General features: G+C 52.3%; 1 protein-coding gene across 1 annotated transcript in view; it reads right to left on the bottom strand.

The window, feature by feature from the left end:
- Positions 1–4679: 4679 nt before the first annotated feature.
- Positions 4680–16071, bottom strand: part of ERN1 (endoplasmic reticulum to nucleus signaling 1) — a 79171-nt gene continuing 67779 nt past the window's right edge. Inside the window, exons 18-22 of the mRNA XM_069482778.1 lie at positions 13686–13833; positions 12573–12700; positions 10359–10482; positions 9686–9753; positions 4680–8905 (exon numbers count right to left, since the gene is read on the bottom strand). Coding sequence (XP_069338879.1) covers positions 8693–8905; positions 9686–9753; positions 10359–10482; positions 12573–12700; positions 13686–13833 — 681 coding nt within the window. The 3' untranslated portion in view covers positions 4680–8692. The remainder of the gene's footprint in view (positions 8906–9685; positions 9754–10358; positions 10483–12572; positions 12701–13685; positions 13834–16071) is intronic.

Consider the following 16071-nt stretch of genomic DNA (forward strand, 5'->3'; position numbering starts at 1 on the left):
TCTTTTCCTGTCTCCTTGCAGAACTCACAGCACAGCCCGAGGCCTGCCCGCCCCGTTGACTAGGGAGGAGAGAAGGAGGTCAAAGTGCACAGGGAAGAAGGGAGGTGGAGCCGAGGGCTGTTCCCACAGGTGATTCCCAAGAGCCAATCCTTTTGCCCCTTTTGCCTAAGCCAGTTTCAGCTGGTTTCAGCCAGTTTGCCACGTGCACCCAGAATCCAGAGTAAGAGTCTCCGGCACCTGTTGGTGCAAGTTAACTCAGAGTGACGTAACCAGGCAATAAAGGAATGTTCCAGAATAAAATCACGCATTGCCTGGACTGGCTCTGGCACTGATGGCTTAATTCAGTGCTGCGTCTTCATGACAAGAGGGTGGGTGAAATAGTATCCGTGTTTTGAGAACATCTCAAAACACGTTCATATTTGGGTCCAAGCTCAAGGAAGAAGTCATTTGGCGTTTTGACAATTGCTTTTCTAATTGTTAGCTGTCGAGAGCCAAGTTGCTGTACTGAGGAAAACGTAAACACGAGTGTGTACGCAGCTCACTGTTGACGGTTGTGCCCGACGAACTGTTCCTTCATAACCCAGACTTGCTGCATTTTGTCAGAGACAGCCTCTCACGGCAGTGGGACACTCCACGGCCCGGGGAGTAAAGATGGACCGCAGCGGGGTTGGGGTCATTTGTGGAAGGAGACTGTGGACTCTGAGGAAGAGCCCCTGCTGCCCCCATGGCTCCCCGACATCGAGTCTTCTAATCACTAATCGAGTCCACTAATCCTGGTCTGGGGTGGGGGGAGGCTGCCCCCTGCTGGCTGAGCACAGCATTGGGGACCTGAGACTCCTTGGGGACAGGGGCACAATGAGGCAGGGGGCTCAGGCTGTGTGCTCGGTCCTGGAATTACAGTGGCCCTCACTGGGCAGTCCCCTGTCTCTGGGGTCTAGTCCTGTCACCAGCATTATCTCTAAATTCTAAAAGACATGACACCCAGTGAAATTTGAATTTCAGATCAATTACAATTGACCCTTGAACAACACAGGTTTGAGCTTCGATGCTCCACTTATACACAGATTGTTTTCAACCAAATGTGGATAAAAAATACAGTATTTGAGGGATGCAAAACGCGAGCACATGTACAGAGGGCTGACTTCCCTCACAGCGTTCCTGCGGGCAGACTGCTAGACTTGAGTGTGAGCAGATTTGGGTATCACCGGGGTCCTGGAACCAATACCCCGCATATACCAAGAGGGACAACCGTATTCTTAGTATGTCTCAAATATTGCATATTGCAATAGTTGCATATTGTGTGTGCATATGTGTAGTACGTAGATGGATGGGTGTGTGTATATTTTTTTTAAGCCCTCCAGGTGATTCTAATGTGCACAATGTTGAGAACCAGCACAAAGGGCGGGGAAGCAGAAAGGCCCAGAGGCACGGTCTGGTTTGAGGGATTTGGGATCCTCAGGGGTCTGCTGTGGGCAGAGAGGAGAGGGCCCATAATGAGGTCATTCACAAACGACCAACAGTCAGAGTGGGAGAGGAAAGGCTAAGGGCATCCCTCTTCCGAAGGGAGGGGGTCTTCTCTGGGATTGCGAACAGTATCATCTCCACGTGGATGCCAATGCTTAACTGCAGCCAGACCGTGCAGCCCCCACGGCCCTCTCCGATAGGGCCCAGGGCGCCCATTCTTGACAGCAGGGCAGACCCGTCTGTGCAGCTTTTAGCAATGCAGGTGCTAAGCCCACCCAGAACTGTCAGATTATAACCCTGTGCGCCCACTTTGAAAGCCGCACACACAGTCCTGCTGTTCTGCCACGCAGCCAGGTCGAGCCTCCCTTCCGTACTTCCCTGAGCATCATTTGAGCCAAACACCCCCGTCCACAAAACTCCTCCCCCAACTTTGTGGCTTCTGGGCAGATCACTTTCCGCGTCTGTTTCCTTTTCTTTCTTTCTTCCTTTTTTTTTTTTTAAATTTCAGAATATTACAGGGGTACAAACGTTTTGATTACATAAATTGCTTTTGTACTGTTTGAGTCAAAGTTATAAATGTGCCCATCACCTAGATAGTGTGCATTGTACCCATTAGGTGTGATTTCACCTGTCCCCTCCTCCCCCTCCCATCTGCCCAACACCTGATGAATGTTGTTACTATATGTGCACTTAAGTGTTGATCAGTTAATATCAGTTTAATGGTGAGTACATGTGGTGCTTATTTTTCCATTCTTGGGATACTTCACCTAGAAGAATGGTCTCCAGTTCCATCCAGGATAATATAAGAGGTGCTAGATCACTATTGTTTTTTGAGGCTAATACTCCATGGTGTACATACACCACATTTTATTAATCCACTCATGTATTGATGGGCACTTGGGTTGTTTCCACGTCATTGCAATTGTGAATTGTGCTGCTATAAACATTCGAATGCCGGTGCCTTTTTTATAGTTTGTTTCCTTTTCTTCTCTGCTAAGTTTCTGAATCATTCTGTTTGAACTGCCAAGGTCTTGCCGCTTGGTTTCATGAGACGTGTTTTATAGCGAGGGTTCTCAAATGTGAGGGTGCAGCAGCCTCTCTGGAGGCTGGACCCCAGCGCCGGAGTTCTAATTCCGTGAGTCTGGGGGGAGGCCTGAGAATTAGCATTTCGAACAAGTTCCCAGGCGGTACTCATGCTGCTGATCTGGGGACCACACTGCTTAGCAGAATGAGAGTGTGCTCTCAATTTGAATGGTGTCCTGCTAATCGCAACTACAAGTAGAAACCCGAGGTATAAGCAGAAATGCTGCCAGGGCCAGAGAAGGCGTGCTGACCTGCAGACTGATGAACAGAGACTGTGAGCGCAGCCTGAGAGGGTGAAGTTACAAGGACCTGTATCTAAATCTCTGCTCGGCCCCTTGCTGCCTGTGTGACCTTGGGCGAGTTGCTTAACCTCTCTGAGCTTCAGTTTGCTTCTCCGCAATATGGGGGTAATAATAGCCAACATTTCTGTCATGCTTACTATGTAGGCAACCGCTGTTCTAAGCACTTTACAGGTGTCACCGTGTCTTGTCCTCACTACAGCCCTATGAGGAGATACTATTGTTATCCCCCTTTTGCAGATGAAGAAACTGAGGCCTGAGTGACTAGCTGGTGAGCAGTGGTTGAGTAGGCACACAGCCAGCAAGAAGCTGGGTGGAGATTAAAATCCAGGCCGTTGGGGTCCCATACCTGAGCCTTTACACTAGAGAGTCCCTCTCGCCCACCTCAGAGCCCCCCTCGAAGGGCTTCTGGGACGAATAAATGTGATGATCTGTAAAACACTGTGTTTACAAATGTGATGATTTGTAAACACTCAACAAAGTTTGTGGTTATTGTTACAGTTGGTGTCTATACACGCCCGTGTCCTTGTAGGTTGTGCTCAGGGACACCCCAGTACGTGTACTGACTATGGCATGGATCCACTGAACATGAGGCCCCAAGGTCATTCCCGCTGGCCAGGGAGGAGGCTGTTCATATTATGTTTTGTGCTAATCCTTGCACGAGACAAGTTTGTGAATACTCGTTACTTAGACGGCTCCCAGCTAATGAAGGAATTGAGCTGTTTGTGAAACCAGGCCCCTCGCCTTCTTTCGTCTGGATTTCATCTCATCAAAGCCCCCCGGGGAGTGGGGAGGAGGAGCACTATCCAGGCTGGTCACCCGGGGCTGGACACTCTAAAAACTCGGGGCTCAGGAGGAACAGGGGGCTGTCTAGGGCGCCCTCTAGCGGCCAAGGTGAGCAAGCGTCCTGCCACCCCAGGCTATCATAAAAGGCTGACAGCCCTATTCCCAGGGCAGCCGGGCTGCAGTAGGTCGATCACATTCATTGCAATTGCACTGTCACTGGCAGATTCAGAAGGAGCTGCCATGTGCAGTGAAATGGCCAACAACATCCTGCAGCCCCTCATTTGCCCCCAGATTTGGCTGTGTCCAAGACCCCACACTCCAGAGACCTCGGAGGTGTGTCCAAAGGTCCGTGTCGCTCCTGGTGCCCCGAGGCACCAGGGGGCAGAATGGTGGCAGGCAGAGCTTCAGAGGGAAGGAGCCTGGCCTTGACACAGTCCCTGCTGAGCTATCCCGGGATGGGTGGGCCCCTGAGGCCTCCCTTTGTGAGCAGCCCTGTCCTGGGCGCAGGGGCAGGAGGATCCTCACCTCACTGCTCCAGGGAAGGTCGGGGAAGGCAGGGAGTGGCGTGTGGGAGGGTCCTACTTCCAGGCAGATGTCACTGGGCCCATCCATGAGCTGCTGACTGCTCTGGTGGGGCCCTCCCTGCACTTCGCTGGCCAAGCGACCTTGTACTTGTTCTCACTTTCTGGGTTTCTTGGTCCAGTATCCTGCTCATCGTTCACGTGTCCCAAACTCTGCTTTGGAACCTAATTCTCACCTTGTGGCATGCCTGTCCCAGCTGACCACCTTCCTGGAATTCAGCCCAAATCAATACTTTCGGGAACTTCCTGCAATGTTTCAAAGGAGCTTTTCCCACAAACAGCTGCCAAGGAGGATGTCCCAGCCCCCAGACCCTGCCGTGGACACTAGGACCCCTGAGCTCCCGCCGGCAGGGCCAGCACTCAGGCCTCGCCATCCAGGCCCTGCCCCCCAAGAAGAGGCAAGACACCCCCTCACCTGAGCGTGTGTTCGAGTCTTCAGGAAAAGAAACTGACTCCCAAATCTAAAACTACCTTTATTGTGGTTGGCTCAACATAAGATGCCATCAATCAGCAGAATTATAAAACTGTACAGGAGGTACAAAAATAGGCTGTTTAACTTAGATAATGACCCTCACATCAAGCTTTAAAAATACACATAAAAGTTGTACAATCTGGCAGTTTATAAAATATAAAGCTAAAAAGAGGATTTTGGGTTGCACAAAGAGGATTGTATCATACAATTAACACATACCAGTGAAACAATTAACCATCCACAGAGAAGACACAATGGCACAGAATATTTTTTTTAAAAATCACCTAAAAATTAACATTTTACCCCGACCAAATTATTTACCCTTTAAAGACAAGAGTACTGTAAAGCGTCCATCCCACGGAAGGATACAGTATAACTTTTTCTTTTCCAGTTTTGAAATGGTCAGGGGTGTTGTCCAAAACAAATCTGATGTGCTTTAAGCAAGTGCAATTGTAACGGGATACAGTTCAGAGTAAAAATTAAATAAATATAAATAGGTTAAATAAATAGGTCATTGCAGAAAGAACACTACACAAGGTTTGCCTCTGAGAATGCCACGTGGTTGACTGGTAATGCTTTCTAGGTAAGTGGGGACTCCCCCGTCACAGCTTTAGGGACACTGAAAAGGAATACTGTATCCGCCAATCGCAGAGCACTCGGAGGGGCGAGTAGGTGGGGGCTTTGGCTGAAAGTGTCGGTTAAGGCTGCGCCAGGGCGAGGCTCATTGCGATGCGATCTTTGTGGTTTTCCACTGGATACAGAAAGGACTTAAGTGCCAATTCACAAGTCAGAAGCAGAGTCACTCAGGAGAAATCACCGTTTCATAAAGAAAAAGCAGAGGATGACAGTAGATACTTTGGTGTAAGACAATGGCCCAACCCGGATGGCAGAATTTCTGCCCCTGCCCCCGGACAGGACACCTGAGGACGTTCTTCCAGAAGCCAACGCCAGGTCACAGTCAACTGGAATGACTACACCAGGATGGCAAGGGAAAGGGCAAGGAAAAGACATGGCGGGAGACACAAAGAGAAGCAATTTCAGAAGCCAAAGCAGCAGAGAGAGGAAGCTAAGAGGAGACTGAGAGATTGAGTTTTCTCCCCCAGCACAGAGGCTGCAAAAGCAGCGCCAGCCACCTTCCAAGGCTGAGGGTCCAGTGAACAGATGGAGAATGGGACAGTCTTGGGAGAACCAAACCTGGCCAAAGTCCAACTTCCAGACAGAAAGGAGCCAAGAGGACAAAGTCCTACAACCCGAAGCCCCCGCGTCTGTCGAGAGGCTAGATTCGCAGCCAGCGGATCTTCTACTGCAGCAAGAAAGAATCGCCAACGATGACGGAATCACACAAAACCTCACCGAAGGGTCAGGGTCACCTCTGATAAGGACCTTTCTCCTGGAATTGGCGGGAATACTTTGCCAGATCCACTAACCTGTAGATCTTCCAAAACAACATCTACCTGTAACTGATCAGAGCGACGACCCATTGGAAAGAACCTCCGGCAACTCCTGCAATGACGGCAAGCAGGGAGGGAGGGGACATGTTTGCACCCAGGATTGAATATTTCAGTCACTGGATGGCTGAAGGACTTACCAAGTAATACCGATGCTCCCCAAAGTGCAAATGCTTTGGTGCCTAATGACACGTTGAGCCCTTCAAAAACTGAAATGCAAAAGACTCAAGAAGCAGTAAGAGAAATTCTGGCATGTGTGCCAGAGAGAGGTTCAATGGCAGCTTTAAGACACGATTTAAATAAATTAGAGCGTCCTTTGGATCCCTAACAGATGCAACTAAGTCGCACTTAAAGATGAATACAGTGTACAGTACTTCCAAAAAGCGAAACAGCCCTCCAGGAATTGCAGAATCCAACAGCTCGGCCGCAACACAACCCGCAGTGCTGCAGAGCTGTCCCCGCCTGAAGCCGCACGACAACCCGCCGAGCGCCACAGAAACCAGAGCCCTAGAGCTGGGGCTGGCTACGCCAGAGGCTGCCCCCACGAGACCTCTTCCGACAATCACCTGGAGGACTGACGGGTAACTGGGCTCCTGCCTAGCTCCACAGAGTAAGTGCTCGAATAAAGGGCATTTGAAAAAGTTGTCTCAAGGCAAGTCAGGCTAAAATGAAGATGACACAAAATTGGGCCACTTAGAAATCATCTGGGTACCCCAAGGTGAGGGCAGTCCCCTAGGCAGTCCTGTTAAATCACTCCGGGCACCTTCCCTGCCTTCGGATTCTCTCTGGGGCCACTGCCACCCAGCCCGCGGCAAAGCTCCCTGCAGCCGTGGGGACAGTGCTGTCCCAGGCAGGCCCTGGCGTGGGCACCAGAGGAGAAAACACGGTCTGGCGTGTTCGGAGACACGGACGGCCTGCAGGAGGACGCCGAGGATGCCGCCCTGGGGGGCCGAGGTTCCAAGGCTGAATGAGGTAACGGATGAGGTTTAAGGATGTAGGAATTCTGCAAAGGCAGAGAAAGAGCTTTTGCTGAGTGGCTCTGACGCACACACAACTAGAAAACATCTTACAAGAAGAAGAAACAGTGATTTCTCTGTCAGTGAGTAAAATCCGACAATTCCATTCTTAATACTGAACGGAGTCTCTGAGTTTGCGGCAGGACCGAACCGCAATGACCCCTCCCCGGCAGGAGGAAGGACACAGACAGCGTTTCCTTACGTGGTACCCCGATTGCGTTTTAACCTCTAAGGCTCTCGGGAGAGAAAAGACAGAGGGATTTTTGACTCAAACTAAAGTTAAAAATTATATTAATTTTAGGGAAAAAAATAACATGGTACTGACATATAGTGTTGCTATAATGTTTTACTCTTCATCATTAAAGAATGTTCTAAACATGAACACTTTTTTGAGGGGATGGCGATTTTTGGTACCACACAAGATAGAAGATGTACTACACATCTTACTTTTCTTCTTTGCGAGTAAGCTTTAGGTATAGCTTACTTATGCTAATGTAGTATTCTACAGTATGATCAAAATATAGTTATTAAAATCTGCCAAGAAAAACAAAAAGCTGGCCCATGAAGCACACAGTGACCTTGGCCTTGGCTTTCCACCCCCTGGCCTGACTGACCACGTGTCTCCTGTTCTGCTGGCCTAAGGGACGCAGGAGCCTCGGCACCCACATCTGGCTCAGGGCTCTCTCCAGGCAACTGGAGGGCCCCATTCAGCTGCTCCCCCGGGTCCTGAAGGCCTGTCCCTGTATGGGTCTTAGCTGCCCTCCTCGATGGCCAGGGAATGCTTCACTTCTTGCCCCAAATGTTCCTGAATGCCCCCAACTGGCCCAGGACAATGCACAGGCCACTGTTTAGGCCACCAGCACGCTGGGCCACCACTGCCTCCAGAGCAGAGCATCCTCTTTGTTCCCGAGAGCCCTGCAGACATGACCTCCCCTGCAGCATGCACCGCTGACCTGTCCCTGACGTCACATCCCAAGCTCATGGCTCTCGCTGCCTCTGCGGAAACACTGGTTATCAGTGCCCTGGGCGACCTGGGGCACGTCTGTGATCAGTGAGGTACCTCCTACCCCAGGACCACACCTTTGGGACACCTTTCTCTTTCCTGCACCCCTCGCCCCCCGAGTCCTGCTTCTAGCAGAGGCTGCACTGCTGGTCCAAGCATGCAGGCAGAACTCAGGATTCCCTCCTCTCCCTTCCTGAAAGGCCCACTGACTGACATCAAGCAGGAATTTTAAAAAGAAATGCTAAGTCTGAAGCAAGTTTATCCAGAAGAAGGTCGGCGGGTGCTCCTCTCGCTGTCTCTGGGACCCTCCTTGGCAGGCGCCCGACTGTGAGGCTTCCAGGGCGACATCCTCCCAGCTCCCTGCAGGGCACGAGGGGCTGCCTCTCCCTCCTCCTGGGGTCAGCGTTATCCTCCGCTGGCTGCAGAGCGGGCAGCTCAAGGCACTTGGTTTGGGAAGCCTGGTCTCCCTGTGAAGCCGGGAGGAGCCAAGCTCTGGACTGTGGCGACCAGGCCCTCGGTCACAGCTGGGGCCGCCCTGGCTCAGTGGGTGTCTGGGGTCACGGGGGGCTGGGGCTCCGGGGGCTCCTGGGAGTAGTAGGGCTGGAAGAGTCTCTCGTGGCCGCACAGCTCCATGGCCCGGTAGGTGTGCAAGAGGAGGTGGGGGAAGCGCGACGTGAAGTAGCACACGAAGTCATCTGGGAGGGAGCCCAGCGTCTCCCGCACCTCGTCGGGGAGCTCCCGGTAGTGGTGCTTCTGCAGACAGAGGGTCAGGGGTTAGAAAGCTCGGGAAACGCTGGCAAAACATCCTTTTGTCATTCAAGGCAGACAGGATGTCAGTGTTGGATGGTTTTCAGGAAAGAAAAGGAAAAAAAGGCTTCTGTGACAATCTACGCCATCCTCTTGCCTGCGCCCCCTCATCTAAGAAGAGCCTCAAAGCCTGGGAGAGCAGGGGGTGCTTCACGCCTGGAGGGGCCGGGCCAGCAGGGCATGGTCAGGACCTGGGAGAGCCCGGCAACTGCAAGTGGAATAGACTCGCCTGGAATTGCAGCGTCGTCCCAGCGGGCCTGCGGCCTCCTCTGTGCCTGGGGGCAGGCCCTGTGTGAAGGCTGCTCGGGGACAGCACAGGGCAAGAGCACCCCAGGCCCCCAGGGAAGAAGTGGTGCCCCCTGCCCCGAGCCCCTGGGGACCAGGCCCTGTGTGGGAAGGTGGCCTGACGGTCCCCGTTGGAGGCGTGTTTGCACAAGGACCGCGCCAGGCAGGGAAAGGACACCGCAAGTCAGCAAAGAGACCACGAAGGACACGGGCTCCAGAGAGGCTGCCTTAGAGCTCAACCATGCACCTCAACGTCCCTGAAGAGCAAACCCACGGCAGGGAAGGAACAGCTTCCAATCTGTCAAGGCCACCTCAGGCCACAGGCTCTCTGCACGGTCAGAACTCCAGGGCGGACAAAAGGCTCCACAAACAATGGTGAAAGGGGCGCGGGTCCAAGCTGTGGCCACGGGGTCTCCCTCCCAGTATTCGCGAGCCCTTTACCTTATTTCTCATGGCGCGGAGCAGGTCCCTGACAGAGCCGCCCTTGTAGGTTCTGAATTTACGCAGATCTAGAAAAACATTAGGGACGCAATGATTAAGCAAGTAACCAACAAATTTTTTTTTTTTTTTTTTTTTTTTACGAGATGGGGTTCTCGCTGTGCTGCCCAGATTGGGGTCTGGTGGCTGTTCCCAGGTGTGATCACAGCTCACTGCAGCCTTGAACTCCCAGGCTCCAGCGACCCCCGGCCTTGGCCTGCTGAGCAGCTGGGACTACAGGAGTGCGCCACTGTGCCTGGCTCATATAAAAACAAATTTTAAAAAAAGATTCCTGGGGTCCCGGAGATTAAGCAAGTAGACTAAAAGGTGACACGACGCCATGCTCAGGGTCACGGGGCAGCCGCCCCCATGGAACCCGAGAGTGTGTCAGTCTGGACTCTGCTGTGATCACACCCAGATCGGAAAGGGCCACCTGGAGCATGACATTAGCCTGTCGCTCTGAGGAACAAAAACGAAACATCAGTGTAACAAACCAGAGGACACACCCAAGAAAGCCTCAAACCCAGTTAGTGGTATTTGGAGCCCAGACAGCCTGGAGCTGCCATTTCTGTGTTTGCTTTTTAGAAACGGCTGATGCTTTTGAAACGTTTCCTCCCACGGACTCTAGCGCGGTCACCTGTCTGGAGGGGGACGGTGATGTTCTCCCGCCAGTCCAGCTTCACCACGGCTCTGCCGCCGCGTTCCAGCTGCTTCACTATCGGGCCGTCCAGCGGCTCCTTCTCTATCCGGTCGCTCACGTCCTGAGGGGGACAAGGGCGAGGGATGACGGTCAGTGTCGGGAGGCGCTGTGAGCTGGGGGATCGCACAGTAAGGAACAGAACAGTCACCGGCACGGGAATCACAGACTGACGGCCCCGGAGGCCCAGGCTGGCGCCTGCGGCAGAGCCGGGCAGCAGGCACCCTGCCCCCTGCCCGTGGACTTCCCCCTGTGGGCAGCTGTGCCTGCAGCTCCCTGGGGACAGGCCACAGAGACCTTCTCCAGGACAGAGAGAGGAGTCCCAGGTGCACACCTGTGCGTAGACCACGAACACATCACCCGAATCTCACAGGCACACGGGTACTGCGTCTCCAGGGCCACTTGTGCCATCTGTATTCACCAATGAACCACAAAAAAAAGCAAAGCAAAGCTCAATTTTGATTCACATCCTGTGCTCTGCCTACGCACTGAGCAGGAGATGCTCAATCCGTGTGGCGGAGGGTGTCGCTCCTCCCTCGAACGCTAGAAACGGCAGATGAGACCAGCCTTTTCGAAGATGAAACCTGGTGGCAAAGTACAGGCTCTGGAGGCCCCTGCCCGGGATTCCAGCCCTGCTCTGCGTCCGACTTTGGTAATGAGGAGAGAGCCAGGACGCATCCTGAGCCCTCACCAGTAAGACAAGCCGCTAGACGGGACGCAGGGAGTCGTGACTCCCACAGACATCAACATGAAGTGGTTTTAGGGGACCCATTGGCTTTTCTTTCTTCGATGAAGATGAAGCCAGACTCGCCGAGCTCCTAACTTGCGATTGCCAGAGAAAAGCCTCAGAGAGATGAGACTGTCAACTTGGGTACATTGGGAACACACGTTTCTGACCTGCAAAGCCGTTAGAGCCAACACAGATGGCAGCCGGGTGTGTTCCCAAGACACACAACTTGGAGATACTAATCATTTAAATCCCAACACATGGTGGGGTGAAGCGGTAAAATTCACATTGTGTGAGTTTTATTCTTGTTCTATATTTTGTCATCATCAAAATGACCTGGGTAGTTTGGTCCCTTAAAGACACCTAGACATGAGAATTTTCATGCTACGGCCCGTGGAACACAGTGGTCAGTCCTGGTGCTACACGCCCACCGCTGCCACGGAAGACAGCATCGGACCCTCCCACTCCTGATCCACCTGCGTGGTTACAAGCACCCGCCGTGGGCCAGGCAGCGGGGACACAGCAGTGAATGTAGCAGTCAAATGCCCCTGCCCTCAAGGCGCTTACATTCTAAGGGCTTCACTACAGCCGAGGCCCCAGTCAGACTCCAGGACAGTGTGACAGTCACCTCTGAATCACAGTGTTCACGGAGCCACACTCTGCCCAGACCCAGGGGGAGACATGCTGCCCCACGTACCCATTTATCAGATCTGCGTGCTGGGCAGGGGGCGTTTGGCTGAGTTATGCTCAACTCACACCACGGCAGACTCTGAGAAACACATCGCCTCTCCACAAAGCCGCCTGGCAATGTCACAAGGGCGTGCAACTGTCAAACCACCAAAGGCATTCATAGTCATTGACCTTACAATTTAACATTGTAAAATCTATTTTAAGCAAAATGAGATCTGGGCAAAGACTGAGTAAAAGATGACAGAAAAAAATCCAATCTTAGGAAATATTTGAATTTATGACATTTGAATGAAATTATATGACACCTGGGATTTGCTTCCAAATAACCCGGGTCGGGGGGCGGGCGGAGGCTTCGCTCGCTGCACCTGGAGATGGGTGAGGGGAGCACAGTACACTGTTCACCCCACTTCTGTGTATGGTTGGAAATTTCATAATGCAAAGTTAAAAATGATGGCCGTGTCATAGGAAATGGCGGTCATTAAAATTTTAGAACTTTAGCATGAAAAATACTTAAAATATTATGTACAGTAAAAAAAATCCAGTACACAAAACTGTATATATAGTTTGATCCCAGTTCTACTTTTACATATATAAGAAAATATATTAAAGCATCGACCAGGTCATCTCCTGGTTATAGGATTATGGGTCATTGGTTTTATTCTTTGTTCTTCTCTACATTTTCAAGATTTGGAAAACATTAAACGAAGATTTTTAATAAAGAAAACAGACACCTTTACCTGAAAGAACTGAAGCTGCCTCTCCAGGCTCCAGAAAAACGGATGTTTCAGCACGTGCTTCGCCGAGGGGCGTTTCTGTGGATCCATCGCGATCATTTTCTCTATTAGTTCACGCGCAACGACATCTTCTGCAGAGGAAAATAAACAAGCAACTTATTATCACCAACCCAAAGCCACACTAAAATACCAAAGGCCTTGGAAATCTGCATACCCTTTGACTCAGGATTCTACTACCAGGAATTTAGTCCAATAAGACAAGTAAACACACACAACTTCAGCTAACAAGGGGAGTCCTCACTGCACAGTCTGTGTGAAGGGGCGACTGGAAATACTCAGCATCAGGCTCGGGCAGATACGCCACTGTGCCTGCGTGTGCCGGGCTACGAGCTATGGGCAGTCTGTGGCTACACATGAATCGGCACACGGAGCGTCAAGGTGACACCGAAAAGCAAGCATGCTGCAAAACAGTATGCGCGGTGGAACCCCATTTTAGTAAAAAGATGCAAACTGTCCAGATAATGATCGGAATGACACACACCCCAACGTATTACTAGCCGTCATTCATCACCATACGATGGGATCATGAGCCTTTATACCAATCTGTTTTTTTTTTTTTTTTTTTACAACGAATAAGGAAAATTAACCCATAAGCAGAACAATAATTTAGTTTTTAGTTTTTAAAAGGCAGCACTGGGGTGTCGTGGGCCAATTACAACCTAGGAAAACCCGAAGTCAGGAAGAAAGACCTGCTGCACCCACACTGGGAGTGCGAGGACAAAGACCGTCTGTCCCCAGTCCAGCACAGGCCGCGCCTGCCGACCACGGGCCCCACGCGACGGAGTCCAGTGATGGAGCACAGACGATTTGTCTTCCCAAATGCCAGTGCAGGAAGGCACCTGAGATTATTTAACCCTCACATCGCAAGCTGAAAAACAGGAGTCTTCAAAGGGGGTCTTGCCCAAGTCACACGGGTAGTTGGTGACCTGGAGGAACTCTGGAGCTTCTTGGCTTTAGAAGGGGACCCCAGGGATGAGCCTAGCCAGCCCTCTGGGGGTGCAGAGGCAGCACCAGCCCCATCCCGCAGGGCCACGCAGGTGGCGAGGAGCCACTCACCATGCTTCTCGGGGTGGAAGCAGTCGAGGCTGTAGGCGCCCAGGAGGATGTTGGCCTGCCGCTGCAGGGACTTGCCGAAAGGGTGGCTGCCCTCAGAGATCACATAGTAAAAGACGCAGCCTGCAGAGAAGATGTCCACCGTGTAGGTCTGCAAAGCGACACAGGGTGTGAGAGGCCTGGGGCAGGGCGCTCACCTCCCTCGCAGCCAGGGTGTGGGGAGCGTCGCTGCTGCTCCTGCTCCCAGCAGGTGTCTCGGAAGGGTCAGCTGACGGGTGTGAGCTGCCCAGAGCGGCATGGACACCCGGCAGCGCCAGTGGTGTTAGTGGTCACAGTGGAGGACGTGGACTTGGGTGCCACCTGCCTGGATGCCAGCCCTGCACTTGCCAGCCGGAAGCCCTCGGCTTCCTCACATGTGAGATGAGGACAGTGACGGTCTGGTCCTCACGGGGCCGTTGTCAAGACTGGAAGCATCATTACGTGAAAGTGGTTACTGAAAACAGCCCTTGGCCCCCGGAAAGCTGCCTCCCCGCCGTCAGATGCTCCTTCCCCTCCCAACGTGAGAGGCCTCGGTGTGTTGGCTTCTGTTGCCCCAGAGCCGAGAATGGCGCCTGCACACAGTAGTATCAAAACTTTGCTAATAAGTGAACGAAACAGTTTCTGGTTCAAAACAGCCCCAGAAAGAAACCATGTGACAAGTCTCTGAGGAGGTCATTTTTGACGTTATCTGGTAACGCCTCTAGCTCATGCCATGAAACCACCCAGTGTCTACGGATGAGCTTCCTCTCAGGGAAATGTGCACACGTGATTTCCAGCTCACGCCTCCTGGGGGGGCTCCCGAGCACGGCGTGGGTCCCCACTGTGAGGCTCCACCTCTCAGACTCCCCACAGACAACCTGAGCGTCCAGTGATGGGCGACCGGGGCGGGAGGCGGGGAGGGGGGCACTGCCTTCCACGCGGAGAAAACACGCCCTGAGCAACCCGCACGCTCATTCAGCCTCACAGCAGCCCTGGGAGGCGAGTGGAGCAAACGTCACCATCTCCAGATGAGGACACGGACAGAAAGGTTCCATGACAAGCCCAGGGTCACTGCTGGATAGTGACAAACCAAGACTAGACTCAGGTCTTTCAACTCCCAAACCTAGTCCTCTGTATTCCACCTCATCAGAATTCCCCTCAGGCAGGTGACGGATTCAGGACTCAGGACGGGAGGAATGCGGCCGCCACAGCTGGAGCTCTCCCCCCACTGCCACTTCCCCCTCTCACGGGACCCCCCCACGCCCCGCACTTTCTGCAGCCGGTGCTGTCCCCATGGATGACACTACGATGAGCAGGCGCCTTTCTCGCCTGCCTGGTCCCAGTGATGTTCCTTCCCACACTTGCTCTTGTAATTTAAATATTCCATGAACTGTCGAACACAAGTGCCACAAAGGTTGAGGCAAACTGAATCTCTGGAAAGACTCACGAAGAGAGAGTGGCTGCGAGGGCTGCCGTGGCATTCCGGGGGGGAGATCAGACTGTGAGGCCTGGGAGGTGAAGAGTTTAAATGAGGATTCTGCTCTCAGCCCACTTAGGAAGTGTTTGATATGTCTAAGTCTCAACCTAGAAGCCACAGCAGTGGCATGTGAGTATGCTAATACAAGAGAGAAAATGAACTCCAATAAGTCAGACCCAACTCTCAGGAAAAGACCTTGACCTACAGCAAAAGATTACTGTGACTTAAAGGATTGCATTACTTGCTTTAAGTTAAAATAAAATGTGTAAGGTGTATGTGTGTTTCCGTATGATTCTTCACTGTAACTGACTTTCGTGATTAACTGACGGGCCACTGGTCCCCAGTGAGGTGGGTAAGAGGGCATCTCCCAGGTCTGATTGCTCAGGATGGCTGAGCCCACCCAGGCTTGGATCGGGGCAAGTACAAGGGGAGCCCCCGACACCTTGTGCGAGAGAGCCAGGGGCTCCAACATGCGTGGGCTCCCAGCAAACGGAGGCAGAAGCCAGCGTGGGGGGGTTCCTGCTGGCCAACTTTGAGGATCAAAAGTAAGGACAAAAATAAAAAGGAGTACAAGTGATTACAATACTATTTTTAAAATCCTTGAGTCCACACTGATTAAGAAAAAAAAAAAAAGAAACAGAGTAAAAAGAAAGCCCTTTATAGAAAAATGTCAGCTAAGGACGGTCAGCAGGTGCCGACCCCTGGTGATGACTTGGCTGGTAAACAGGACGCTCGCGCGGTGCCCAGGCAGCGCCCTGAACATCACTGACCAGCAACCCAGCGGGACATGCACCTTGACAGCGGGGGGATCAGCTAAGGCAGGTGACCCAGGCAGCGTCGCTAACAGGGCTACAGTAACAAAGGTACAGTCAGCCATCACCTGCCTTCTGATGT

The sequence above is a fragment of the Eulemur rufifrons genome, chromosome 9 (assembly GCF_041146395.1).
Source record: "Eulemur rufifrons isolate Redbay chromosome 9, OSU_ERuf_1, whole genome shotgun sequence".
NCBI lineage: Eukaryota > Metazoa > Chordata > Mammalia > Primates > Lemuridae > Eulemur > Eulemur rufifrons.